This window comes from Kwoniella dendrophila, chromosome 5 (genome assembly GCF_036810415.1).
Source record: "Kwoniella dendrophila CBS 6074 chromosome 5, complete sequence".
NCBI classification, from domain to species: Eukaryota; Fungi; Basidiomycota; class Tremellomycetes; order Tremellales; family Cryptococcaceae; genus Kwoniella; species Kwoniella dendrophila.
Window position 1 is genome coordinate 268,866 of NC_089480.1, and position 26,407 is coordinate 295,272.

At 36.9% G+C, this 26,407-nt stretch overlaps 12 protein-coding genes across 12 annotated transcripts; 7 read left to right on the plus strand and 5 right to left on the minus strand.

Moving 5' to 3' along the window:
- Positions 1-149: 149 nt before the first annotated feature.
- Positions 150-1,264, plus strand: L201_003947 (uncharacterized protein; the record flags this gene model as incomplete). Its single annotated transcript, XM_066219695.1, has 5 exons — positions 150-255; positions 377-446; positions 747-880; positions 997-1,157; positions 1,235-1,264. 5 exons carry the CDS (start codon positions 150-152, stop codon positions 1,262-1,264), a joined length of 501 nt encoding a protein of 166 aa, XP_066075792.1.
- Positions 1,265-1,446: 182 nt separating this feature from the next.
- L201_003948 (uncharacterized protein) lies at positions 1,447-3,744 on the minus strand (the record flags this gene model as incomplete). Its single annotated transcript, XM_066219696.1, has 7 exons — positions 1,447-1,493; positions 1,566-1,699; positions 1,786-2,048; positions 2,109-3,023; positions 3,145-3,258; positions 3,328-3,424; positions 3,503-3,744. The coding sequence occupies 7 exons, from the start codon at positions 3,742-3,744 to the stop codon at positions 1,447-1,449; spliced, it is 1,812 nt and encodes a 603-aa protein (XP_066075793.1).
- A 594-nt stretch (positions 3,745-4,338) lies between these two features.
- Positions 4,339-5,229, plus strand: L201_003949 (uncharacterized protein; the record flags this gene model as incomplete). Its single annotated transcript, XM_066219697.1, has 2 exons — positions 4,339-4,627; positions 4,703-5,229. 2 exons carry the CDS (start codon positions 4,339-4,341, stop codon positions 5,227-5,229), a joined length of 816 nt encoding a protein of 271 aa, XP_066075794.1.
- Positions 5,230-6,835: 1,606 nt separating this feature from the next.
- L201_003950 (uncharacterized protein) lies at positions 6,836-7,221 on the plus strand (the record flags this gene model as incomplete). Its single annotated transcript, XM_066219698.1, has 2 exons — positions 6,836-7,094; positions 7,157-7,221. The coding sequence occupies 2 exons, from the start codon at positions 6,836-6,838 to the stop codon at positions 7,219-7,221; spliced, it is 324 nt and encodes a 107-aa protein (XP_066075795.1).
- Positions 7,222-9,374: 2,153 nt separating this feature from the next.
- On the plus strand, positions 9,375-9,979 carry L201_003951 (uncharacterized protein; the record flags this gene model as incomplete). Its single annotated transcript, XM_066219699.1, has 3 exons — positions 9,375-9,585; positions 9,858-9,876; positions 9,943-9,979. 3 exons carry the CDS (start codon positions 9,375-9,377, stop codon positions 9,977-9,979), a joined length of 267 nt encoding a protein of 88 aa, XP_066075796.1.
- Positions 9,980-10,906: 927 nt separating this feature from the next.
- Positions 10,907-11,363, plus strand: L201_003952 (uncharacterized protein; the record flags this gene model as incomplete). Its single annotated transcript, XM_066219700.1, has 3 exons — positions 10,907-11,147; positions 11,243-11,261; positions 11,351-11,363. The coding sequence occupies 3 exons, from the start codon at positions 10,907-10,909 to the stop codon at positions 11,361-11,363; spliced, it is 273 nt and encodes a 90-aa protein (XP_066075797.1).
- A 597-nt stretch (positions 11,364-11,960) lies between these two features.
- Positions 11,961-13,053, plus strand: L201_003953 (uncharacterized protein; the record flags this gene model as incomplete). The annotated part of the gene is made up of 4 exons (XM_066219701.1): positions 11,961-12,174; positions 12,267-12,394; positions 12,499-12,665; positions 12,759-13,053. The coding sequence occupies 4 exons, from the start codon at positions 11,961-11,963 to the stop codon at positions 13,051-13,053; spliced, it is 804 nt and encodes a 267-aa protein (XP_066075798.1).
- Positions 13,054-13,313: 260 nt separating this feature from the next.
- Positions 13,314-16,023, minus strand: L201_003954 (uncharacterized protein; the record flags this gene model as incomplete). Its single annotated transcript, XM_066219702.1, has 8 exons — positions 13,314-13,341; positions 13,475-13,576; positions 13,666-13,911; positions 13,984-14,050; positions 14,156-14,168; positions 14,235-14,265; positions 14,378-15,107; positions 15,261-16,023. The coding sequence occupies 8 exons, from the start codon at positions 16,021-16,023 to the stop codon at positions 13,314-13,316; spliced, it is 1,980 nt and encodes a 659-aa protein (XP_066075799.1).
- Positions 16,024-16,455: 432 nt separating this feature from the next.
- Positions 16,456-17,396, minus strand: L201_003955 (uncharacterized protein; the record flags this gene model as incomplete). The annotated part of the gene is made up of 4 exons (XM_066219703.1): positions 16,456-16,905; positions 16,971-17,064; positions 17,140-17,188; positions 17,258-17,396. The coding sequence occupies 4 exons, from the start codon at positions 17,394-17,396 to the stop codon at positions 16,456-16,458; spliced, it is 732 nt and encodes a 243-aa protein (XP_066075800.1).
- A 1,349-nt stretch (positions 17,397-18,745) lies between these two features.
- Positions 18,746-21,470, plus strand: L201_003956 (uncharacterized protein; the record flags this gene model as incomplete). Its single annotated transcript, XM_066219704.1, has 9 exons — positions 18,746-18,860; positions 19,029-19,338; positions 19,441-19,805; positions 19,869-19,919; positions 19,981-20,183; positions 20,260-20,551; positions 20,615-21,280; positions 21,347-21,393; positions 21,456-21,470. The coding sequence occupies 9 exons, from the start codon at positions 18,746-18,748 to the stop codon at positions 21,468-21,470; spliced, it is 2,064 nt and encodes a 687-aa protein (XP_066075801.1).
- Positions 21,471-21,924: 454 nt separating this feature from the next.
- On the minus strand, positions 21,925-23,763 carry L201_003957 (uncharacterized protein; the record flags this gene model as incomplete). Its single annotated transcript, XM_066219705.1, has 1 exon — positions 21,925-23,763. One exon carries the CDS (start codon positions 23,761-23,763, stop codon positions 21,925-21,927), a length of 1,839 nt encoding a protein of 612 aa, XP_066075802.1.
- Positions 23,764-24,926: 1,163 nt separating this feature from the next.
- L201_003958 (uncharacterized protein) lies at positions 24,927-26,194 on the minus strand (the record flags this gene model as incomplete). Its single annotated transcript, XM_066219706.1, has 5 exons — positions 24,927-25,136; positions 25,285-25,457; positions 25,526-25,785; positions 25,914-25,986; positions 26,104-26,194. The coding sequence occupies 5 exons, from the start codon at positions 26,192-26,194 to the stop codon at positions 24,927-24,929; spliced, it is 807 nt and encodes a 268-aa protein (XP_066075803.1).
- Positions 26,195-26,407: the final 213 nt, after the last annotated feature.

Here is a 26,407-nt window from a genome sequence, read left to right on the forward strand (position 1 = left end):
TTTACTCTTAATTTAACTTATATACATATAAAATATATATTACTGTAATTTAAATTCCTGTGTTTATAGATCAATAATATACTCTTTTTTTTTTGGCCTTGTTGATCAACTTAAATTCATTTGAAGAATATCAAATACTATATCTAAAAATGTATGCTCAATCCATTTTAGCTATCTTACCTTTTTTAGCTTCAATCAATGCGATCTCATTAACATCAAGACAATCTGAAGATAAGCAACAAGTTAAATTTCATCGTAAGTTTACAAACAAAACTTCTGAATCTAAACTCACTGTTAATCTACATGACTAAAACCTGAAAATTGAGCTAACTTGTCTCTACTGTAATCATTTTCTAACCATCTTTATCTTTAAAAGCCAAATCAGATAGCAATTTGTGTTTAACTGTTATTGGAGCTACTATTGACGAGGGTTCACAGGTTCATCTGTGAGTTTTCTGTATCTGTCGTAATCCCCATATAGATGTTATCATGTTTACAACCAACATAAATTAACTGAATTAATCGACCTTGTACGCATAACATGTATGACGTTTTCAATCATTTACTAATCACATTCCATAATTTGATGTAATTTATCGATATTAGTCATTCATGTTTCGAAACAAATGAGACATATAACAGAAGTCTGTTTTTACAACTATAAAAACGGAATATGAAAATGGTTCACAACAATTAATTACGATTAATGGTGGTTCAGCTAATCAAGATCAATTTTGTTTAAGTAGAGGTAAAGATGGTTCAACAGATGGTACAGGATTAACATTAGAAAAATGTAAAATCAAAGATAAAGATACAGATTATCCAAGAAGACATTTGTGGGAATTGAACTCTGAAAATTTACATATCTCAAATCATATTTGTAAGTCTCTTGATCCCAATCCTGATGACTGAATGATTGGATGGAAAAACAAAAATGTTCGTTGGTTTGCTTACTTTTTTTTTGGATATTGTTATATACTGTATAAAATATGATAGATTCCTCATATGGTGATGATGTTAATGGTGTATCAGATGGTAAAAAAGAAGCTACAAAATGTTTAGATGTTAAATCAGATTCTCAACCAATGGCAAGTGGTCCATTCGGTATAGATAAACAGTTACATCTTTGGGAATGTACTGAAAACAATGATAATCAAGTGAGTTCAATCTTTGTCTGTTGTTCTCTATATCGCCTAAGATCAAATGGTAACTGATAAAATGGTTCACATTATAGGCGTGGTTTTGGACTAAAGCCTTTCAATAGACTTGCTGAGCTACGAAGTGATATCCAAATCAATCAAAGTCTCACATACATAGATATGTTGATCTCGAAATGATATTTTTTGATTATCACAACTCATAGCTTATTATCTATATACCCATCATGATAACGTCAATGCATTCAATGTTCTCTTGCCAGCTCAGTCTGGTCCGATACGTGAAAAATTAGGGAATGGCTATATGATTGAGTTTCGTGAAAGATCTGACAGCGTCTAATAGTTATCGCGAAAGTAGAGTAGCCTTATTCAGCTCGGCATGATTTTTGCTGTAATTTGATGACTTACGATCAGCGTCTGTTAAACTAGCATCATCGGAATTAATCTTCATGTACAATTCCCCCATATCATCTTTTTTAGCTATCAGGAATCTGGAAGTAATCGATGATGTTTTCGCCATGATCTCATGTACATAGTGATCTCTAAATTCCGGAAAGCAAGTAACTTAGTATAGAACAACCACATATCAACCGACCGAAAAGATGGAGGGGAAAAAAAGAGGACTTACTGCTCTAAATTGGATTTCAAATGGATGAGTGATTGATCAGACTGGGCGTCTATTTCATTGAAATTTCCTTTCTTCGCAGTTTGAGTTTTACCTATCACTGCTAAAGTTGGATTGGGAGATACTGATCGATGATGATGAACATCAGCTTTATTCAAATTATCAGTAAGCTTAGCGAATAAAGCTGTGGTCTCTTTCGTTGTTGGTAAAGACCACGGAGGTGTAGCATTGGCTGGTAAGACGATTGATATGAGGATATTGTTTCGCTAACACTCATGCTGTCAGTGTTATAATTTTTCACACTATATTACAACACGAGTACTCACGATAACCCAACAAGCCCTCCTTTTCTCGTAAGATTCGCTACCTTTTGATTTTACCCAAAAGTATTTCCCTTCCCATTCTATATCTTCGTCAGGTTCAGCGGCGGCTTCCAATTCCGATATAACATCCGAAGGTTGTTCACTAGTATAAGCGATATGATTGTCGGCCGCAGAGGTGGTCTGGGTGGTTATATCATTGCTACGAGAGGGACGCGGAGAGCTGTGATCTTTTTGAACTTGTTTATCTCCTTGCCCCATTTCTGGTGTCGATGATTTACCCAAGCCCAGAACATTCCCCATATTCCCCATCGCATCGGTGATACCGCCTAAGCCAAGATTCCATTTGGCATTCGATGTTTTACCTTCATCTGTCAAAATCGATTTTAGAGGTTTGGGCGATTCAATTTTTTTCGTTGAAGGAGGTGGAGTAGCGGTTCTCGTTAAGTCAGGTACCCATCCACCTAAATTTGTCCAGCTACTTTTCCTTATACTCTGATTTTGCGTTGCGATATGTGGAGATTTTCTACCTAATTCTAAATTCAATCCAAATCCTAAACTATGTTTATCTTTTATAGTCGATGATGTGAGCTGATTTGATACTTGAGGAGGTGGTGGTAACGTTAATTTAACTAAATCATGTAAATATCCAATTAAAGATTGATCATGTATTGTATCATCTGTATATAATGGTCCTTTTGGACCTATAATGAACAACGATCCGTCTAAATTCACTTTATATTCTTCAAACATGTTTTCAGAAATGTTGGAAGCGGGATACCCATGAATCCAATCTGATAAAGTTGGAGAACCGAGGTAAGTGGATTCGAATTGGAATGCGAATCTAGTAAAGTATTTATCCAAGGTTGAAGAAAGGGTTGCGGAAGGTATAGTTTGAGAAGATAGTGGACCGTGAAGCAGCTATGAGACGTTGGTCGAAGAATTAGCTCGACGTATGGTCCCACTTAATGACCAAGCTAGATTGATTCAGTATGAAGAGGTACTTGTCATTGGGAATTACAGAGAATAGACGATGACTTACCCTAAAATCTTCATATCCTTTCGCCAAACCATCAACAAGCATCTCATCAGATATACCTTGAGATCCACTGACAGAATCTTTCTTTTCGTTATCTATATGTGACAAGGTTATACACTATTACGAAGGTCATTTAGTTACATAATTTCGTCACCAGCTCATAAAGTTGATAAAGGTTCAGCTCACGATATAGATAAAGAAGTTTGGTTCGGGTTCGTAAATAATCATTCGACTTCTATTCCCATGTATAGATGTATATTTGGAGCTAGATTCAGTTATCATACTGTGTTAAGCGTATCAGCTCTGTAAGATATACGGTTTCGAGCTGTCTTCAGAAATGGATATCACAATTCAGACTTACTTGCCGAACCCCATTAACCCTTTTGCTAATCCCACTTGTCTGAGCATTTTATCTCTACTAACTCCACCAGCTTCTCTAGAAGTATAAAACAAGATTTGAGCTGCTTCTCGTAGATCGTCGTCATTGTCTTTATCGTCTGACTTTGGTAAATCAGCTTTGATAGTTGGGTTGAATATGACAAAATGTGATAAGTTGGCTGGAAGGATCCTGCTCGGCCCCGGAGATGCTGATTTCTGCGGCATTGCCATCAGCGCCGCTTGATGAGCCTTTTGGAATGTACCGTACTGTTGATAGTAATGAAATAAGACGATCCGAATGAGGTAGACGCTATTTCTATCGTCTTAAAGCGATCAATCTATGGACTTCTCAAGTCAGACATTGACCGAAACACAAACGCGACTGAAGGTATTCGTATAAGATATTCAGGGTCAACCGTTTTTACGATCGCAATAGCGACATGAAACACCTTCTTGAGGTCGTTATACTGAATTCTATTCAAGACTTATTGACTCTTGAATGCATGATGATCCCTCATACCACGACTATGACGATAGGGCTTCATCCATAGTTATTGATATGCATAGCCCCCTTTGTTATATACGGATCAAATGAAGATGACAACCTTCATAGACCTCCACTTAGTGCCATTCCCCAGCTTTCTCCACAACCTCGGCTGAGCACTCATGAGGGATTTACGGCATCCTACCTCCACACCGAGGTCCACTTTTGATAAAGGTATATATACTGAAAGAAAGGCTGTCTCACATTGAGCTGAAACTGAAGTCAACAAACATTATAATCTTCCAGTCGGACCAAGCCCTTTCTTGTTGTCAATCATGTCAATAGCCAAAACAGTGGTCCTCATTACTGGCGCCAACTCCGGTATTGGTTATCAGACAGTCAGACATCTACTAGCCTCAGAAAGACCATATCATATCTTCCTTGGTGCAAGATCAAACGATAAATCTCAAAGTGCCATTACGAGATTAGTTGAAGAATACCCCAGAACCTCTTCCGAGCTTTCACCTCTTGTCATCGATTTAGAATCTGACGACTCAATCGCTCAAGCTCATGAGACCATCAAGGCCAAAACGGACGTACTCGACGTTTTGATCAACAACGCTGGTAAGTGAACGGTATTTCCATATATGTAGGGCATGAGATATGAGCGGATCGTTGATAAAATTCTGTCCTTTCTAGGTGTTGAGCTTGATGGTGATGGAGCCGAGAATGGCTTGAAAACACGTCAAATATTCGATAAAACATGGTCAACCAACGTAACTGGACCATATATATTAACTTCAACCTTAATACCACTATTGTTGAAATCAAAAGATGGTAGAATATTATTCTTGACAAGCGGTACAGCATCATTCGAATTATCAACTAATGAAGAATTCTTCTTGAATATATCACCTGAAGCTGGATGGCCAAAAAAATATCAAAGAGAATTACCTTCATATAAATCATCAAAAGTTGGTTTAAATATGATTATGAGAGATTTCTATAGAATTTTAAAAAATGATAATATCAAGGTATGGACAGTAAATCCTGGGTTTGTAGTTACGGGTTTAGGTGGTAATCCAGAAACATTGAAGAATTTAGGTGCAGGTAATCCAGATCAATCAGGTTCATTCGTAAAAGATGTTGTAGAAGGTAAAAGAGATAAAGATGTTGGTAAAACTGTCCAACAAAAATGGTTATATGGTGATGTATTACCCTTCTAGATCGAATCCAAATTCCCATACAGATCATTCAGTTCACAGTATCATTAGGGTCAATCAGGTAGATGGATAGATTATATAGAAAGTATGAATGATCTCAAGGCTCTGTAGGATGCTTTGATCATGCACGATTTGACTCCGGAGAACCGAACCCATGCTTGTCTGTAGTAAACGATCGCTTAAATCGGTAATGCTTCCGTTTTGACACTGGTCAGTAACTTACAACAATTACTCACCGGATGATCAATCGTAAGGGGGTATGGTCAATTCAGGCAGAACAATCGTACTAAATACTATAAGGCAATCCCCATATGCAACATCCGATTACACTTTTCACGTGTAACCTTGATGACTAGTTTGCGGGTCTAAAAGAACGCCTTGCAACGAGATCTCAAGCCTTGAAAGCCTCTACGTGGTGAAATCTCCTACCTCGTCGTGCTTAATACAGTGTACCAGCTGGATATACCTGTAGATGGGTTCTAAACGCTTGTCACGTATGAGTACGGAACCTTTGAATGTAGGTAAGAGGTATCGTAAATTACTTCAAGTAGAAAGAGAACACTTTGACGGTCAAATACTGATACTTCGCCTATTCGGAACTTATGTCTTGGGAAAATCTCCTCCATGGCGCTTTTGCAAGAGTAAGCGACTAACCTAAATAACAAGGTAGAAATACCTATGGTGAGTTGTCGGAAAGCTTAAAGTTGTCGGTTTCCAAGTGAATTTGAGAACATTGACATTACGAAAATAGCAGTTTTTTTGGGTAAAGGTTGCTTGTCGGTGAACGCCGCCTACGTTCTTTTTACGTTTTTACGCTTTTGGTGGCTGTCAAACTTTGGTAGAATCCCCTGAATCCCGAAATAAAGTTTCCGAGCCTTTTTGAACCCAACCTGATCAACGCATCTCACCAAGAAGAAGAGAAGGAAAAGCTTTCCTAGAGTTTGTGTAAAGAAAAGCCATTGGCGCTGAGAATAGGCTTTTAAGGAATGTTAAAGTAAGCCATATCGGTATCTCCCAAAATTCCCTTAATTCTCATGTCAAACCTTTGGAAAAAGTTCTCTTCCCTTTCGTGAATCTGACGTATTTCTTGCTTCGTTGGAATCCGCAAAGGAAGGGAAAAAAGGTACCGAGCAAGACTCACCAGGATGAACCGTATGGAAGTAGAATTTGATGGATGCAAGGATGTATGATATGGGATTTAACGAAATCCAGATCTCGTCTTATCTTGGGGATGTGTCCTCATCGCCAAGTTTCATAGCAGATATGAAAATAGAAAATCAGGAGGGCCAAGAGGTAGTTAACACCAACTCCCATATTTGGTTGTATTTTTTCTTTTTTTCCTTCTTTTTGATTGATAAGAAAACCTTTTTAAATCTGTTCATTAACATCAACGACATCAAACAGTGAATCAAATTTTCTCATCTAAGATATATTTTAGACCAATAATTTGTTTATCATTCACAAAAAAGTCAGATCAATCTTCAGTGAAGTTACAACTACAACCAAAGTTTTAAGCGGCCTTCTCTCACCGCATACGAAGAATCTCATATAAGTAACAATTGTATCATCACCTTTATAGCAAACAATACAAGGGAAAAGAGAACGACCAATGCGATTCCCTCAATTCTTCGCCATATTCCTGGCAACAATACTCATATTCGTAACTCTCACCATGGCGATACCTACTCAGACAACGGATGAAATAGATAGTTATCAGGATCAAAGTAATATAGAAAATATAGAAAGTATAATGGAAGGAGAATCAAGGAATCAGATACAAGTTGAATCGTTTGATGGTTTATCCAATGCTCAGAGGATGAAAAGGGGTTTACCATTACGGAAACCTGGACATTTGTTTAATGCCAGATGTGAGTCATCCCATCTTATATAGTACAGATCAAGTAAAGTAACTAATAATTGATGATGATAGTGGGACCAAGAGCACCAGCTGAATCGCCAGCGGTAAATCGGTTGAAAGCAAGAGATGGATTATGAGAATGAGATTCTCTTTAGATAGAGTGAGTTCGATTCTTTGCAATAAAATCCTCTTCTTCAGATTCTTACAAAATCGTAAAACTGACAATATGATTCTGAATATAGGTTTTCATAGTACTTTCATACCAGTGCAATACAACTCCGCTTTCCATCACATATCGAATCGCATGAAGAGTTATTAGACATGACTGGAATAGATTCAATAGAATATACACTCCCTAAATTCATATTTTATAGACTTTTCCTCGTTCTTCATTTTCGAGCAGAAGTCGATTCACCACATTAAATTCCTTTTGTATCTCTACATAGCCTTTAATTCCAACAATTCTGGATTTATTACATTTTTTGTTTCATTTCGGTTTTTCTCCTTGTTTTTTTGTGACGACGGTTTTTGACTTTTGAACTATACAAGATCTTGTCAAACTATTCTTGAAACGACAATCATGCATTCAACATATATTTAGTTCATAGTATACCATCTATTTCGAGACTCAGGACTCAGGAAAAATCACTTGCTGTAACCATGCTAATGCTACAATCCGAATACAACAATAATGAAGTAAGGTGATAGATTGTGTGTTACCATTCACCGGATGAAGATTTGGATTTCACAGATAATAAGTAAAATACAGATTTTGGTGTATTTATCGCATAAGTAATAAATCAGCGCTATATGAGTTAATATACTAAGCCATATATATAATTAGTGCTATTTCTGTACACTTTTATTGATCATTGACTCATTACCATTGTGTATGTTCTACATACTAACCTGAAGAAAAGTGATGCGGTAAGATGAGAAACATCTTTGTCAATATTATGTTCCCCCACTGAATTAAACCCATACACAAATGAAATTGATATTAAGATGAGAAGATATCAAGTATACTACTGTACTACTGTATATGTGTGTTGTACACAGTAGTCTGTAACCTAGTCTAGTTAGCTTGGATTTGCATTAATATTGTGTACTTGTACCTTTTCTTCGAGCTGTCTGAAACTCTGTCAATTAAAGTTTGGTGAGAACATTGCTGTTTCCCTGAAACATCAGGAATATGTAAAAATAAAACAGGATAAACAATCCGGACGTGTCAAGTATCATCAGGGTCTTCAGATGCAAGGTTAGAAAAAGGTACACTTTTACTGATCAACATTAGCCCTATTTTATTGAACGGGTTATAGGGGACGATTACTGCCTTGTCCTTCTATCTCAGCCATCGTTTTAGATCTCAAGCTTTGTCGTGGGTACCTACAGGACGACATGATGAGAGGGCTGAAATCCAGACGTATACCTGTTCTGCTTATCCTTCTACGGCGTCGATAGCTTCAGATCAGGAATAGCTGACAACCATTCGGTACATCTTGAGGCGATCTATTTATGATCTACCAGTATACTGAATCGCTACTGTAGTCGAATAGAGGGTTATTCGCCCTCGATACACCTCAAATTTTCAGTTCAGGAATGTTAGGTCCAGAAAGTCAATTACCGTTGTGCAATTTAGAAAAAAAAAAAAAAGCAAAAATAGCTTATCTTCAATCTTCACATCAGAATTAGAATATTAAGGTGACATAAAATAGTTAATTTTGTTTGTTATTTAGCCCAGGGCCTGGGTGAGTACCTGTTTGAGTGTTGATGCAGGTTTCATCCGATGTGACAGTGATATTATGGCATTTGTCATCTTATACTTTCACTGTACTTCGATTGATCCTAACTGCGATTTCACAAGCAAAGAGATCTGCGTAGTGTTTTGAGCGGAATGACGGAATGTTGTTATGTTAACGTAAAAAGATAACCTTTTTATCTCATAATAGCATCATGAGTCTTGTTTACCTGTAAAATAAGTCCCACAAAGCTGTCATAATGCAAAAAAGAGATGTCAACAAAGAATAAACATATCGAGCGTGAATGTCAAAGCCAAGAAATGATATATGTAGTATGTATGCTGCATCTTATGCTTCTTCTTCTTCTTCTTCTTCTTTTATCTTTCGATATAATTTATTCCTATAATCAAAGAAAAACCCCCACCAAAAAATAACAAATTCGGTCACCTACAACCTTCATTCCTTATACCTAATATAATAAACGTTTGTACTAAACTCTTACCTCTGAAACAGATTCTCAATCAAGTCACAAATACATACCTTCATCAAAAATGATGTCGAAATTCCTCGCATTCCTTTTAATAGTGGCATTATGCTTAACTTTAGTTTCTTCATCACCGTTGAACCCAAATACATTAAACAAGAAATCTACCGTTACAACAAAATTAACTAGAAATGATAAATTATCAAATGCTGAAAGGATTGCTAGAGGATTACCATTGAATCAACCTAAAAGATTATATGATGGTACCGCCACCCATGGTGAGTTTCGTTTCTTCAAAAGTATTAAATTTTTATAACATATATGAACTTCATCCTGATAATCATTGATCTACGCATCAAATTAAATCAAGTAACATTTGATTCTGATAAATGGTTTTTATCTCTTTTCTCTGTTTTTTTTTTTTTTTTTTTTTTTTTTTTTTTTTTTTTGGGTTTTTAATTCCCGTTCATTGTTCAGCCTCAAAACCTAAGGAGGTCCGCTACAAGAAAGAGAACTAACTGATGACGATGTTAATCAATTACATTAATAGTTTTGAAAGCGCGAGCATCGTGAGTTTAATTTGCATTATTCTTCAAGTACAAAAAACATTTTTACTGATCTTTCGATATCTTAAGTGGTCTTAGACGAAGAGCCGAAATTCCCAACAAATAGATATAGAATCATCAACCTCATCAATGTTGATTAATCATATGAACTGATATCAACTGACAAGGTATTTGGTATCAAACCTTTCAGATGACATTATTCAAATTTCAAGATCTTTAGCGATCTGGCTCGTTATATTTTTACTAGTATGGACTTTTCTTCGAATGAATGTATTCTTTTCCCTATCTTGTTTCGGCTACATAGAAGATAACGGATTATTTCTTTTTATCTCAGTGATTACTTTTGTTAGATATCTCGGTAAATGACATGAAAATATTTGACAGGACTTTGTATCTGACGTGTAACGCAAAAGATTGTAATGTACAGTACGCTATGAAGCAATAAGGTATATAGAGTTTAAGAGATTGTCCAGGATTTCTACGGTCACTCCACGGGCTTTCGAGTTAACTTATGGCTTTTGCCATTCCATCGCCATTTCTTTCTAGTCCTGATTAATTGCTTCTATGCATATTTCTTAGATCCTTTTTGTTGATCATCCGAAGTGATCGCCCTTAGCTCCTAGTCGAGGTTTTCATAAGGTCTTTAGTATATAAGGGGTTATAAGAATGGAATGGCAAATACATCCATGCAACCATCCGTTGTGGTAGGTCGTTGATCAACAAAATGTGGTACGTAACGTAAACAGAACCGAAAAAGAACATTATATTACGCATTTATGATGTTTATCATCATTGTTTCCATAGAAAAATAAACAACTTATGCATCTTCGATTTACTTTCATGTGTGTAAACAAGGAGGCAGGAAACGGACTACTATATAGACCTACTTTGAGTATGCATTGATCTTTGTTGTTCTTCTTCTCCTATTGTCTCTACGTTTTACTTTTCTGACTTTACCTTCTCATCTAAATCGTTTTAAAACCCAACATCATATAACAGAACAAGTGATTGAACGGACCAAAAGAAAAAAAAAATGATCTCCAAGTTCTTTATTTCCTTTCTAGTCTTAGCTTTATGCTTGACTTTAGTTCAATCAAAACCACTTGCCCTCAATACAAAAAGATCTTCTACTTCTATCTCAATCGATAAAAAGTCCAATTCTGATCAAGACAAAATAGCAAAAAGAAGTAGTAAATTATCTAATGCCGAGAGGATTGCTAGAGGTTTACCTTTGAATCAACCTAAAAGATTATATGATGGTTCAGCTACACACGGTAAGTCTCTCTTCATGTATCAATAATTAATTTTAAAATGCTTTCTTATAGCTGATAATTGCTATTTGACGATCTGATGATACTCATCCGAATAGCACCTCAAGCTAAACGATCGTAAGTTCCAGCTGACAATCCGAAATCATGTAAAAAAAGATCGGACATTTAAACTGATTTTCGCTTTCATTTTCTTTCCTCTTACTTAGTGGTATTCCTTAAACAGATTCATTGAAAGCTCAAGATGATAATGTGTAATTACGATATTCACCTTCATCTCGATTCTCCCTTTTTCCCATTTCTTTGATTTTCATTTCCCTCTCATACATTTATCTACTATTCTATTACATCCCTTTCTTTCCCCCTAATATACTTAGTTTGATCCAGTCTCATTTGTTGATTTTTCGCTTCATCTTTTTTTCCCCCTTTTTTGGGTAGTAGTGAAGGACAATCTCTTTGAGTATGTGAAGTGTGATGGTTTCTCCAAGTAAAATGCAAAAAGCACATGAGCAACGGGATCAGCAGAGTGATCAGTGTGTAATGTATACATGCTTATAATTTCAGACGTACTGACTATGATCATGCCCTAAGTCACATTTGAAATCGAGGATTTTCGTTCACATGATTGCGCTTCTGCTATATTATGCGTGCTGCGATCTGTACAAGCTACGTACACGATTACGATACTTCTACGATAGTTTCCTATGAAGAAAAACCATAAATCGGTACCTTTATCGCTATCCATTATTTCATTCTTACTTTTTTCTGAAGAACATCTCACCTTGAACCCAACCGAATATCACAGTATACCTATCAAACATGTTTTTCACTCAATTCATTATTACTTGTATTTTTTTATTATCCAATTTCGTTTCTGCTTTACCTCAACCAGAACCAGAAGCGCTACCAGCAAGTAGGAATGAAGGTTTGCCACTTGTTAGATCATTAAATGATTTAAGTAATGGTGAAAGAATAGCTAGAAAATTACCTCTAAAAGCACCTGTAAAGAAATTTGATCCTTCCAGAACTGAAGGTAAGTCCAGTCAGGTCATCCATCGTATGAGCAATTAGTTTTATTTACTTTGTCTTTCATTTCACTGGATTATCTTGATTTCTATACTTTAGCACTTCGACCAAGACAATCAGGTCAACCTCAAACTCATAATTTCTATATTAGAGTATCAGATTACAATTTAGGTAATGTTATTGGTGATTTGACTTTCGATATTAATAATGGTGTTTTACTTGTACCTGTAAGCCTTTGTACTATATATAGATCACTTCCTCAGTAATCACTTACAGTACGATATAAATTACTGTTTGAAGTACCTAATTTTATCGATTTAAACTTGTTTAGGTAAACGCCACAGAATCATCCAGAGTTGTATTTAGTGTAACTACACCTATATTCCCCGCTTATCCTGTAACTATAAAAGCCAGAAATGCTTTGAATGATGTAACAGCTCCTATCGTAACTAGAGATTGGACTGATGGTAATGAGAATATGGGTGGAGGTGGGCGTCAGTAAGTTCAAATCTTCTATGTATCTCAATGTGAAGTGTGAAGTGTGATAATATGGTTCTACAATTAACCTACCTAATTGACTACTTGAATTAGTACAATCCTCTTCGCATATGATCCCGAATCAAATCCAAATGGAGATAATGGAAAGCCTATTGAATATTATCGAGCAACTTCACATCAAAGTTCAAATTGGTATATATCAGAAATCCCAACTACACAATATCCATTATCAACAACATGGTTCAATCAAGATGGTACAGGGGTTGATCCAGGTTTTTATTTAGATGAAACTGATAGAAGGGTCTTAAGAGCTGCTGAGGATCCACAAGATATCAGATTAGATCTTGATTATTCCAATAGAGTCGTTCTTCATGCTATTCCAGCCTGAATAGGTATATTCATGCCAATGGAAGGGTCAACGATGATAGATGGACTTTTCAGTATCTTGTCAAATTAGCTGTGAATCCGTATGGTAGGTATTATTGTTGTATCTGATAGTAATCGTTGAGGTGTTTCAGTGTTCCGATTTTGATAGCTTACTAAGCATGCATATAACAAATCAACATGTTCTAACGATACATCTATACATCCGAATACTGTACTATCTTGTGCTCCTGCATTGCAATGACTTTGTAAGAAGGAGACCGCCTAAAAAGGTGGATTGTAAGATCTTACTCTACAACGGGAAGGTGTGTGGTTGATGTCAGCGAAACATCACTCGTCATCGAAAGAGGTCAAAAGACATCAAGTTCGGATTTTAAGCCAAACCTGATTCAAAGGTCTCGCCGTTGACAAAATGCCAAACTCACTTTGAAAAGTAAAATGGTTTTTGATGTTTCAGTGCCAAAGCTAACACTTCTCCCGTTAACAGATTTATTGATCTATATTCTAATATTTCCAGTTTATTCCATCTACACAGAACATTCAAAGATATTGTTCATCAGCAGGCTAGCAATACAGGCACTCATGACAGATATTGTATATCGATCGTATGACTTACCTTCCTCTTCCAGTTGATTTTAGTATTAATTCCATTTCAAATTCATATTTTGGAGTTTCATTTCCAGGTTCCAATAAATCGGTTACTAGTATTCTAGCGAATTTTTTGCCTTCTTTTATATTTGAATTTGGCGGTAAAGGAATATTTGAATTATACGGTGAGTCCGATCTTAATAGTTTCCAACGTCCGAAATGTAATCCTTTACCACGTATGGAAGGCCTTAGTGAAGGTACTATATCCGAAGGACTATTTGTGAAAATGTTCAATCGTCGTAAGCGAGGTCATCAGATGCGACTCATTTGTAGGCCGAGGACTTACTGATCCGTCGTCAAGAAAGATATCACATTTCCATCTGGATAAAATCTCAAGAATCGGTGATACGTTACTGCGTCCACCGTAATTTGTTAGTCAGCTTCCATGCCTTCAATTTGCGTTCCGCAAGTGATCAAACAGATACCGGGTCACAGAGTTGGTACTGGTTATGACTTACTCATATGTGTTATCTAGACGAACATCGATGACTTGTCAGCTTAACGTACGCTTCCGATAAATCGCTAATTTCAATTTACCGTGACCCATTCTTCACCTGCACCAGGACGTCTAGAGAAATGGCCAATGGTCAGTTATTGTACATTTAAACCGTCTGCCAGCATCTCTGTTACGCTATGAGACAAGTGGAGAAAGAGTGCAATTGTCCGAGACTTCAACTCACATATAATGACAAACAGCTATATAACAACCATCCATCCTTATTCTTTCTTCTTCAACTACAGTAGTTCTCCATTCATCTCTATGCCTTTTCACGAGATCTCTCACACCGATGATTTCTATATCTTTCTTCTTCTGTTCAATCAATGATAAGCCACCGTTTTGTGCTTGCTCTTCATGTTGTTGTTGTTGTAACATATCTTGATAAGAGGGTAACATAGCAGGTGGTTTATAAATTCTTTCAGCAATATTACGCCATGTTGATGAAATATGTGTTAACCATCTTGATTTCCAACATGTTGATCCGAATCTTTCTAAAGAAGTTACATCTAAATGTTGGAAAATGTTTTCAAATAACTCATTTGGTAAATTGCTAATTGGACATGGTAATTCTTCTTCTTGTGGGAGAAAAATCAAATCATTAGGTTGTATAGATAATGAATTGAATAATTTAGTTAAAGGTGAGATTGGATGTGTATTTTGATTTTGTATAGATACTTTTTCAGATGTTTTTATATTTTGATGATGATGATGATGATGCGTTTTTTCATAATCTGGTGTAGTTTGTATAGTTCTAGCAAATGAATATGGCTCTAATGTAGGTGGTGTAGGTGATATTATATCAGTTGATGAAGGTGTACCAGACAAGTCTTCTTCAGTAGTTGAAGTTTGACCATTAGCATTTATGGTCACCTTGTTCCTCATTGATTTTGCATATGATCTATCGACATCATCTAAGGATGGCATAAAAGTAATAAGTCAGTAAGGATTGATTAGGAAATCATCACGTCAATTTTCCTATCCACACAACACTAAACTTCAATATTCGAGAAGATATGCAGATTCATATTACAGGTCGTTAATAGAATCCAAGTAAGTCAACTCACCATCCAACTTGAAAGCCTTCCTATATAGCATTAAAGCTTCATTCAATTTACCCTGTTGTTCACTTTCAACAGCTTTTGAATAAATTTGAATTGCTCTTTCTTTTTCATTTCCAGTATGACCATCAGGTGCTATTGTACCTGTAAATCTTGTTACTTTACTACTATTATTAGAAGTAGAAGAAGGTTTATTGAAAGAAGTAAAAGTTGTTGAAGTCAAATATGAATCTAATTTATCTAAATCAACTTTTTCACCTGGTACGAAATTTAATCCTTGTTTTCTAGAAGAGATTGTCGCTTTCGGTGAAGTGGTTGAGAGTGTTGTGGGTAATTTCGATTTCATCTTTTCAGGTGAACTTGAAGCTGCATTTGATAATGATGATAATAACACTTTCTCTTCATTTTCCTTCAAAGGTATTACATCTTTCTTAGGCGATTCTTTTATTTGTTTTTGATCGTCATCATCATCATCACCATCATCCTTCTCTTTACTTTTCCACCTAACAGGTCCAACTTCAACTTCTTTCTCTTTTCCCTTTTTGGTCAAGCTCAAGCTTGAAGGTTCAGAGGACTTATCATGTTTCTTAGCTTTCACTTCCTCTCTCCATTGCTTTCTAAATTTCTCTAATTCATCTTCATCATCTACATCTTTTGCTTGCTCGGACAATTTTCTGGGAGCAGGATTGATTGATAATCGATCGATTTCAGCTATCAAATCTGGTGAAGCTGGTGTACTGGGAGTCAGGGGTGTAGCTGGCGTATCCATCTTAACAGGTTTTCGATTTGGATCTATCTATATGTACTTGATCATAGTAATGATAAAAATCAAGATATAACTTTTTCTTGATAAATCGCTTTAATTGATCATCCAATTTAGAATGCACCTCCACTTGCAATCAGCAACTACGCCATCGATAGCTTTGGACCGGCTAAATCAACAACGGTGAGGTAAAGCATAAGCGGAATGTATTTTACCGATACATCACGCAGAAATGGTTTGTGTAGTAAATACAGACATCAAGACGTATTGAGTTTATGGGTATCGATCGCATACGTATGTTTATGGTAGTGGTATACATAAGCTAGTATGAATTTAGAAGTACGGAGTCGTTTATAAGGGGGAAAGATTCCTGAAAATGCCCTTTGTCGATCTGGTGGTTCACTCTCGCGGAAGGGATTTACGATACTCTTCACGATTCTATAGTCCTGTTACAACTCCTCCAAAAGCAATTGACAGTACACCAACACCTAATTCTACTAAAGTTTGTAGACTAAGACCTGCCAATCCTGTAAAATGTACAGGTAAAGCACCACTCGAAGAATTGCTGTCAGCTATACCATTACCAGTTAAGTTTGATGAACCTGAGGTTTGAGCTGCTGATGAGGTTACTGAAGCACTTTTAGCTGAACTGGCAGATGTTGTAACACCGGTGACCCCAGGAGCAGTTGTTACACCACCAGTTGGTGAGGTATCATTTGTATTTCCACCAGTCTTCTCAGCTGCATCAGCAGACCATGGATCAGTTGCCGTAGCATGCGCTAAACTTGCACTGGCTTGTACAGCATCTTGTGGACTGAATGTAGCATGTTTATATCCATCGGGAGCTGAATCGGACCACTCGTAAATTGATCCTGTAGCGTAGAATAACTATTTACACCGACAATCAGCTTTGAATGTAAAAGAAAAAACCTGCCCACGGTTATCACGCTCACCTGAATGTAATACAAAGTTTGATAATAGTTTCCTGTTCCATCACCTGCACATTTGGATTGAGCACATGTATATGCTGTACCTTCCATGTCGGGTCTGTATGAGCAAGATATGTATGTGGTTAGTCGTAATTGTGGGCACAGCGACATTGCTTTGGACTGATGGGCTTACTGAGGAATAGTATTAATGGTATCATTGAAACCAGATAAACAACCAATTACTATGATTCGAAGTACATGTCAGCATTGTAATCAGGCTGTAGACGACGATCAGAAAGAAGTGAACTTACCACATTGATAATCGTTCGTGATCCATTCAGGATACTTTGATAGATCAGGTCCACCATTTTCACCTTGTTTTTCGTCTTGTGCTTTGATTTGAGCTAGTAAAGGCAGTAGCGAGAATAGTAAAACAGAGGTTGAACGCATTTTGTATTTCGGTTGTGTTGTATACTACCAAGAAGAGATTATGAGAGATTTATGGATGATTCAGTTTAAGTATAGTATTATATGTTCTGTTTGGGCAAGTAACGATACTTTTTAAGATTACCCTGTTGGTTGTATGCTAGCTTTTATTTTTGCTTTGATTGATAATTAAAAATGAATGACTAAATTCGAAATGGGAAGAAGAAAACGAGATAAGTCGATTAATTCATCCATTTTATCTGGATGAAATCCACTAGTAGCTATATATATATTTCCATTCGAGAAATGTTCACAGGGGATGATGGTCAAAGGACCTTTCCGGAGTTAGCTAGACAAAGGAAAAGTACCTTTCCTTAGATATACCAATTGTCTGGAAATAGATGATGACGGTTTCAGTTCCCATAATCAAAACAGTTATTAGTAAGATTGAACATTATCAAAGGTTACCATCATAATGTTTTGAATTTGATTGACCTTTGACTCTTGAGATTCCAGAGTTCTTGCTATCTTTAGTCTAGGCATATGGCACCAAACCAATACCTAGCAATGTTCTTCCACAAGGGGTACGAATTTATCTAGATCTATAGCTTATTGGACTTTCTCGTGTTATGATCCAATTAATGCAGTTGACGAAGAGTACAGTAATCTTATCTTTCACATGTTTGATCTTGATGTGATCGAAATGGGGATATAGATTATTCATTATTATACCTTTAAGCCAAAGGTGGTCTGAGCGCATGGATAATCTCTTTCGAATATGTTGGGGATTAGCCAAGACAGTAGGAGGGGTAAAGAAGAGTAACCGGAAGGAACAAGATACTTCTACAAGTGGGGTCTCAGGTCAAATGATAAGTTGTATAAATATAAATTTATCGTACAGTAAGATTGTAACTTCTCACGTGGACAGTGGTCAGTAAATGTCAGTACCCGAGACCGAGGTGGCAACATACAGTAATCATAATTTCGATTGCTTGCTGCTTATTTTTTACTGTGTCTGGTAAATTTTGTAAGCGTCCAAGCACAAGCACAAGCTTAAAACTGATATTCAGTCTTAATGCAGGGAGGGGTGCGTCATCTTTGTTTCCGGTAAGATAAACATACACACAATAATCATACACTTTCACTTTCACTTTGACTTTCACTTGGCTGAGTCAACATACATATACACTCTTGTCCTTTCCTATTCATACCCCATTCATACATAGTATTTATACTCAAGGACATTCTGTCAGCTTCACATCTCATATTGTTGAAGCATACATAACCCCTTTCTTCTAATCACATACAATTTTAGTATTACTCAAATCTTCAATATAATATTAACAATATCGAACACATAAATCACCCTCAACATGGCACCAAGAAAAGGTAGAGAGCCAGCTTCATGGGAAGTTGGTGCTGATCAACCTAAACCAGAAGGTGAAACTAAAACAAGACGTGCATACTGTGTAAAGGAATTAGTTACTCGTGAGTGAGGCAAGAAATCAGATAGAGGTATGACAATCATATAGCTGATCATCAATTCATTCCTTATTACATCATCATATCGTCTCTTTATCAATTCATCGTCTTTGCCGCTCATTTACTCTTATCTGCATCACTGTTATCATGGAATTGATCAAACAACAACAACAGAACCGGCGCCAGGGATAGATACAGTACATGATGTAATGTTATATGCAGCCAAAACACATGGATCTAAAAAAGGATTCGCCTCAAGAAATATTGAAAAAATAATTTCTGAAGAAAAAGAAGTAACAAAAATGGTTGGTGGTAAACCAACTACACAAAAAAAGACATGGAATTATTTTAAATTATCTTCATTTGATTGGATGTCTTATGATGAAGCTTTACAAAGAGTAAAAGAAATTGGTTCAGGTTTAAGAAACTTAGGTTTCGAAGATGAAAGACATGAAAAATTCTTTAATATTTATGGTCAAACTTCGTATGTCCAACTTCCTTCTGTTCTTCCCATATATCACATTTATCCGAATTATCAAGCTATAACTCTCAAGGCGCTCAAGCTGATTCATCTTCGCTGTCATAGCCGAAATTGGATGTTAGTAGCTCAGGCGTGTGCATTCAACGCCGTACCAATCTCCACGGCATACGATTCATTAGGTCCTGATGGTTTGAAACACGCTTTAAACGAAACTGAAGTAAGAGGAATGTTTACAAATGCAGATTTACTTGGCACATTAGTTAAAGTAATTGAACAATGTAAAACTGTTAAACTCATTGTATATGATGGTAAATCAGAAGATGGTGCGGTTGATAAAGTTAGAGCTATTAGAGAAGATATCAAAGTTATTCATCTTGATGAGGTAGTAGAATTAGGTAAAAAGAATCCAGTAGAAGCTTTACAAGCTAAAGCTGAAGATGTTTATTGTTGCATGTACACTTCTGGTTCAAGTGAGTTATCGCAGCCAAAAATATCGATTGTGACCGTGATCGAACTGACTTTCACTTTTACAGCTGGTACTCCAAAAGGTGTACTTTTAACACATAGAAACGTGGTTTCAGCCAGTAGGTCAGAACTCTTAGATGTGCTGCATCACCTATGAAAACTAACTCAATGCCTTCTCAGTCGGCTCCGTATGGACTTTACTCTATGAATATCTCACTACCAAAGATGCGTATCTCGCCTTCCTTCCTCTCGCTCATATTTTGGAGTTCGTAGTAGAGAACTCATTTGTCTTCGCTGGTTTGCCAATCGGTTACGGTCGAGTCAAGACTTTGACCGACGCTAGTGTAAGAGAATGTAAAGGTGATATTGCTGAGTTCCGACCTGTGAGTTTAACCGAAGAGCTTGCGATCTCCATCACTGCCGAGCTCTGGCTGACAATGTGTCTGATTAACCTTGCAGACCATCATGGTCGGTGTACCTGCTGTATGGGAATTGATCCGAAAAGGTATTTTAGGAAAAGTTGATGCCGCTGGTGCTCTCAAAAAGTCCATTTTCAACTTTGCGCTCAACGCTAAACAAGCAGCTAATAAATATGGATTACCCCTCGTTGGTGGTTTGACTGATAAAATAGTGTTTGACGCTGTCAGAGCTCAAACCGGTGGTAGATTGAAGATCATGTTCAACGGTGGTGGTGCTGTTTCCAAGAGTACGCAAGCTTTCTTGAGTACTGCTTTAGTTACCATGATTCAGGGTGAGTAAATGGTCTGGGATGAAGTTGGAATATGTATATTGATCGACTCTCACCATATTATAGGTTACGGTCTTACCGAATCAACAGCTATGGCTGCTATTCTCAATCCTGGATTTATGCAATACGGAGCGGTTGGTGGTCCAGTACCAGCAGCTGAAATCAAACTTAAAGATGCACCTGACGCTGGATACTTCTCTACAAACAACCCACCACAGGGAGAAATCTTGATTCGTGGACCAGCAATATTCAAAGGATATTACAAGCGACCTGATCTTGATAAAGAAGCATTTACTGAAGATGGATGGTTTAGAACTGGTGATATCGGACAATGGAATAAAGATGGTACATTAGCCATTATAGATAGATTGAAGAATCTAGTTAAATTAAGTGGTGGAGAATATATTGCGATTGAACATTTAGAATCAATCTACAAATCATGTCAATTAGTTGCGAATGGAGCTATCATCGCAAATGGTGAACATAACAATCCTGCAATGGTCGTTGTTGCACACCCACAAAATTTACCAAATTTTGCTAAAAAGAATGGTTTAGGTGATGGCGAAGATTTAGAACATTTATGTAAAGATGAAAGAGTTGTTGATGCTGCATTAAAAGAGTTGAATAATGTTGGTAAAAAGGCTGGTCTGAAGGGATTGGAATTGCTAGAAGCTATCGTTTTGGTCGCTGATGAATGGACTCCTGAATCTGGTTTCTTGACTGCTGCTCAAAGTGAGTTTGTCCATATATCTCGGTTTTAGTATGTATGAAGTGAGCTGATCTTATACCTCATCCTAGAACTTCAACGAAAACTCATTTCTGAGCATTATGCTGACAGAATCAAGGTGAGTGTACACTTTCAAGTATCATTGCAAGTCAACATGTGCTGACTGATGTGTGACTTCAGGCTGTATACGCATAAGCGGTGTCGGACAATGATCCAGCTCAAATGCCGAGCTTTGAGTGAAGTCAGTCAGTGTAGTGACGAAGGAGCTGTTTAGAATGTCCTTGAGGATCTACATAGGTATGATTTGACTTTATTAATTTGACTACTCTGTGTCTCTACCGTATATTCCCCTTTCTGCTGAATAATAATAATATGAACTGTTTAAAGCATCTACGATATGTATAATACCTGAATGAAAGATTGCTCGTAAAAACCGGTGCATGCTGGAATCTTCATACCGGGAAAGCATTTACGGTAGGCAAAGGATATATACATGTCATCGGAACTTTGTGCGGAGATCACGGATCACTATGGAGGAACTAATATAAAGAACGAATTATAGCCAAAATACAAGATGACTGGGAACAATGACATCGCCGAAGAGTACAAATCAGGAGAAGGCATTCTGCGAATGGGATGAAGCTAATTATCATTGATAGACTTCATTTGGATCTACCGAAAAAATAGGTGGACGTTCACTAAAACCAACTCTTTCAGGTGAAATAGCGCCATACCATAATAAAATGGTATTTACTCTTTTACCTTCTAATCCTGCACAGCTACTTGTTCCAGGAATTTGTTGAATTGTTGATCCAGCACCAGTATTTAAAGTATGAAACCAATCTGTTGGATCATAATTTGTACCACCTTTTAACATATAAATAGCAGCTACCAGCCATACTAAACCACTTAATAAAGCAATCACTGACCAAGCTAAAGTAGATTTATGTCCTACCCAACCATAAGAAGTTAAATAATACGAGTAATTACCAGAATGCCTATTTTTGTAAAAAAAAGGGATAAAACCTAAGTACAAATACCCTACTGTTGCCGCTGCTGCTGCTCCATTTGATATCATTTTGCTTACTCTGTCCATCTTATCTGGAAGATGTGAAATGTATTCGAATCGTTCGCCAAGTTCACCTGTTTTACCCAATATAGCACTATCCTGCAAAAGTACTGCAACAACTGCAGAAGCAAATGTTTCAACTTCTTCACCAGTTAATTGATTCCCAGATATAAATTTATCAAAGCGTGAAGTACCGTCACCTATTTGAGTTCTTATAACACCTTCATTTGCTGTTACTGAACATGTAAAAGCGAAGGGTTTCGTTGGTGTAGTTTGATTATAATTAGTCCCCTTGTGAGGTACAACGACGGCATATTCAATTGTGTAATATGTATCATGTGAACATCCTCCACCTGTAGAATATCTTTCATCGTTATTTGATGAATTACCAATCTTTGAATATTCATTTGAACAAGGAGATAAATAATAGTAATATCCACCTGTAACATTTACCCCAACATTTGGATTTAATTGACATGTTGCTGAAGTTTGTAGACCGACTGAGTTTATTTCAATGTTATGTGATTCTTCCGGAGGACGTATAACAAGGAAAAGCTCCAGATCAATCAAACCAGCATAGTAATTCTCTCCAGGAAAGACAGTTACTGCTGAGAGTGAGTTTTGGTCCAGACCGAGGGTTTGTGGTGGGACCGTAAAAAGTCCTCGACCCGCTATTGCTTCAAAAACGGAAGAATATGCTATACTTGGTGGACAAGATACTTGTTCAGTGGTATTTAAACATGAAATTAAATAACCTATACCTGAATTTCCAGAATATCCAGGTACACGATAGTTAAATTCACCAGAAATATAATTTTCTTTTAAATTTGGAACTAAAATACCTGAAAATGAAGAAGACATTAAACCTAAAGAAATTGCTAAACCTAGTGCTATACCACCAGTCATAAAAGGTGATTTACCAATATGTATAATACCACCACCTGAAGCTGCTGCTCTCCATCTTTTTATCGTAATTCCATCTTTCTTTATTGCTCTTCTTAATAGCCACGATCTACTTAAATCTGAATAGACTTTCTTCGCAATAGCTGCTAATATTGTTGTTATGGCTGTGATTAAAGAAGCTAGAGTAGAAATGTTTACAATAGTGCCATCCAAATCTGAGATTGGAATTACTAATTTAAACAATGGACCCATCTCATAAAATGTCAAAACACCTAAAACACCGACTGTAAGACTAATTGAGCCCATAAGTACAGATATGGATATTGATCCCCATAATACCGTTCTCAACTTCTTCTGATTACCCAAAGATCGCTGACTAAAAAAGCCCATAAGTACAGATATGGATATTGATCCCCATAATACCGTTCTCAACTTCTTCTGATTACCCAAAGATCGCTGACCCGAATTTGAAGCAACCGGTTCACACGTGTAATCATAGTTCTTATCGTAGTCCATGATGTCTATAGTTTATAAGTCAGCAATTCTTCGACAAGTCTCATCTTTTCCAAAAAGCAGAATGCAGTTGTGGTAGAAGATGTTGGGGGGCTTCATAAGGTTGTGAAAGTCAGCTTACCTATTAGCGCACAATTCGACTGAATTGAATTTGCGTTGTTGGGATGGTCTCTATCGTCGGTGGGGTCACTGATGATTAAATTAATGGAAAAAACACGTTCAATCGTATTTCAAATATATGTCGCGAAAATCAATGCGACTGCCAATCAACAGTTTGTCTGACCATCGGAGCGGAAGACAGCAAAAGCAAGTTAGCCTAAGAACAGCTACGGTCCTCTTGCTACAGTATCAGTGAATGATCTTGGCATTTTCAGATGATCAGTCCCACCTTCCCGCTATAATCCTGACCTGACTTTTACCCTCTTGTCCTTTTCTTCAACATTCCTGCCTCTAGGGCTGTGTAGAAAATTCGGTCCTTATCAGATTCAAGTCTCCTTAAATCTACTTAGATTTACTCCAATCTTCCCGCAACTCTACGTTTAAACTACAACATTTTTGACGGGGAAAACAGTCCCCTGATTGTCTGCCGTTATAACTGGATATCCGCGGATAATTTTTTATCTCTTGTTCACGCATCTACTGTACATACCTTGACTAAATTTCATTTAAATGGTAAAACAGGCAGAGAACTCTCTGCTCCTTTGTGTCTGACCTGAAAATAGTTGTTTGACGGATCGCTCCAGAGCTCAAGAGATTTTGACTGGTTTTCACTATAAATAATTCCCTATTGGTGATAATAATAACGCAACCGATTCCCAAGACGATTTGAGTAGAAATTTCTCCTCTTCCTGAACTGCCTAGGCGCTTCGCGAACCTTATGCATTGAGTGATCGCCCTTGTACCTCATGGCCTTCGAGAAACGTCGATCTAGCCACATTCGGCTTAAACAAGCATAGCATGGAAGGCGGGTAAGGTACTAAATTGCACAGGATCTTGCGTAAGACCATTTTTCCCATGGAATCGATTACGGTATTGCATGTTAGCGTTAAGTTACCTTGTTATAGGGTTTAGACAAGTTTATGTAACAGATATACTACAGTAGATCCAAATTACGGTGCTTGTTCAACTGTTGAATAGGTTACATCTCCAATCCTTCTAGTCAAGATCTACAGAAAGAAATATACCATATAGAGTAATAAATAAGTTACAGAGAACATAGAGGACAAACCGGTCATGACTCCCTTCAATTGTCTTTCCGAAGAACTAGATTTCGAGCTGGAAGTTTGACTAGCAGCAGCAGATGAAGATAAATCAGAACTTGGGGTTGACTCGGTAGAGATGATGGCGGTATTTGAGAAATTATCAAAAATCCATCCCTAAGAAGAGAAAATTCAATTCAGTTCATTAGCTTCCAAAATCCAGATTGAAATCGTGAATGAGTGTCAATGGTCAGTATGGAAAGACCGTATTCGCAGAACAGGGAATCACGCATGTGCACGTTACATTATCGGGAGTTCAACTTACCTGTTTATCGTTTTGTGCGTTTGAACATTCTCCGAGTTGTATGATTGAAGTTGAATTGTCTGAGTTACCTGAATCTGCATATGATAGACAATATGAGGCAGAAGTGGTTGTTGTGTTTGCGCTTGTATTCGTATCGTTTTTTGCATCCTCTGGATTTTCTTTCAAGGACAAGTCTAGTTGAAAGATTCAATTAGTTTTTCCTTTGACCCGTTCGTTACTTTTTATGTATAAGGGGACTTACATATATGATGATTTTTTGAATTATATTTCCATAAGCCCGATACAGTAGCTTTTTTTATCATCGCATCATTTGAACAATTAACTAAGCTTAGACTGGATGAGCTGTTCTTTAATTCACCAGCATTCAACCTATCACCACTACTTAAGCAAAATTTGGCAGCATGTGAATTGATTGTAATTAATCCTTCTTTATCCTTTTCAGCAGTCCATTTTTGGGAATTTGCATAGTCATTCGTAGTTAAAGGTAATAAACATTCTGATCTGTTTCAAAAAAATTCCATCATCAGTTTCCTACTCGCCGTAACTAGTATGTACGGTAAATGAACAATTTACTGCATTTTTGTACATACGGGTCTATCATTCGATAACTTATACTGTATTAAACTTACAATTCTACTTCTGATCCTTCTTTGATATACCTTCCTACCACAGTCAAACATCGTGAGGGTGTTCCTTCATCAGCTAGGGATATGAACAAATATAATCAGTCTCTTCATTCTGTGTCTTTTACGAATTTCGCATTTCTACAATATTCACGCATCCATCGACGGAGAAAAATAATGTTAACTCGTCACTTACGAGTAATTCTCACTTGATTCTCGTTCGGATTTTGGGCATTGATAGCTAATAAGAATGGTAGAGTCGTCAATACTGATTTGAGGAGTATCATGGTAACTAATTGTTAGGTGAATTGCATTGTATGATATGATAGCTCCTTCATGGGATTGTCAGTTGTGATAAGGAAAGGATAAATCAATCCCAAAAGGCATATACTCTATATATGCAATAGCTCGTACATATATACTATGGTTCGAAATCCTTTGTACCGTTGATGAAACCGAAGTGCATCGCAATTTCACTTTCACCTCCTTTCATTCGACCA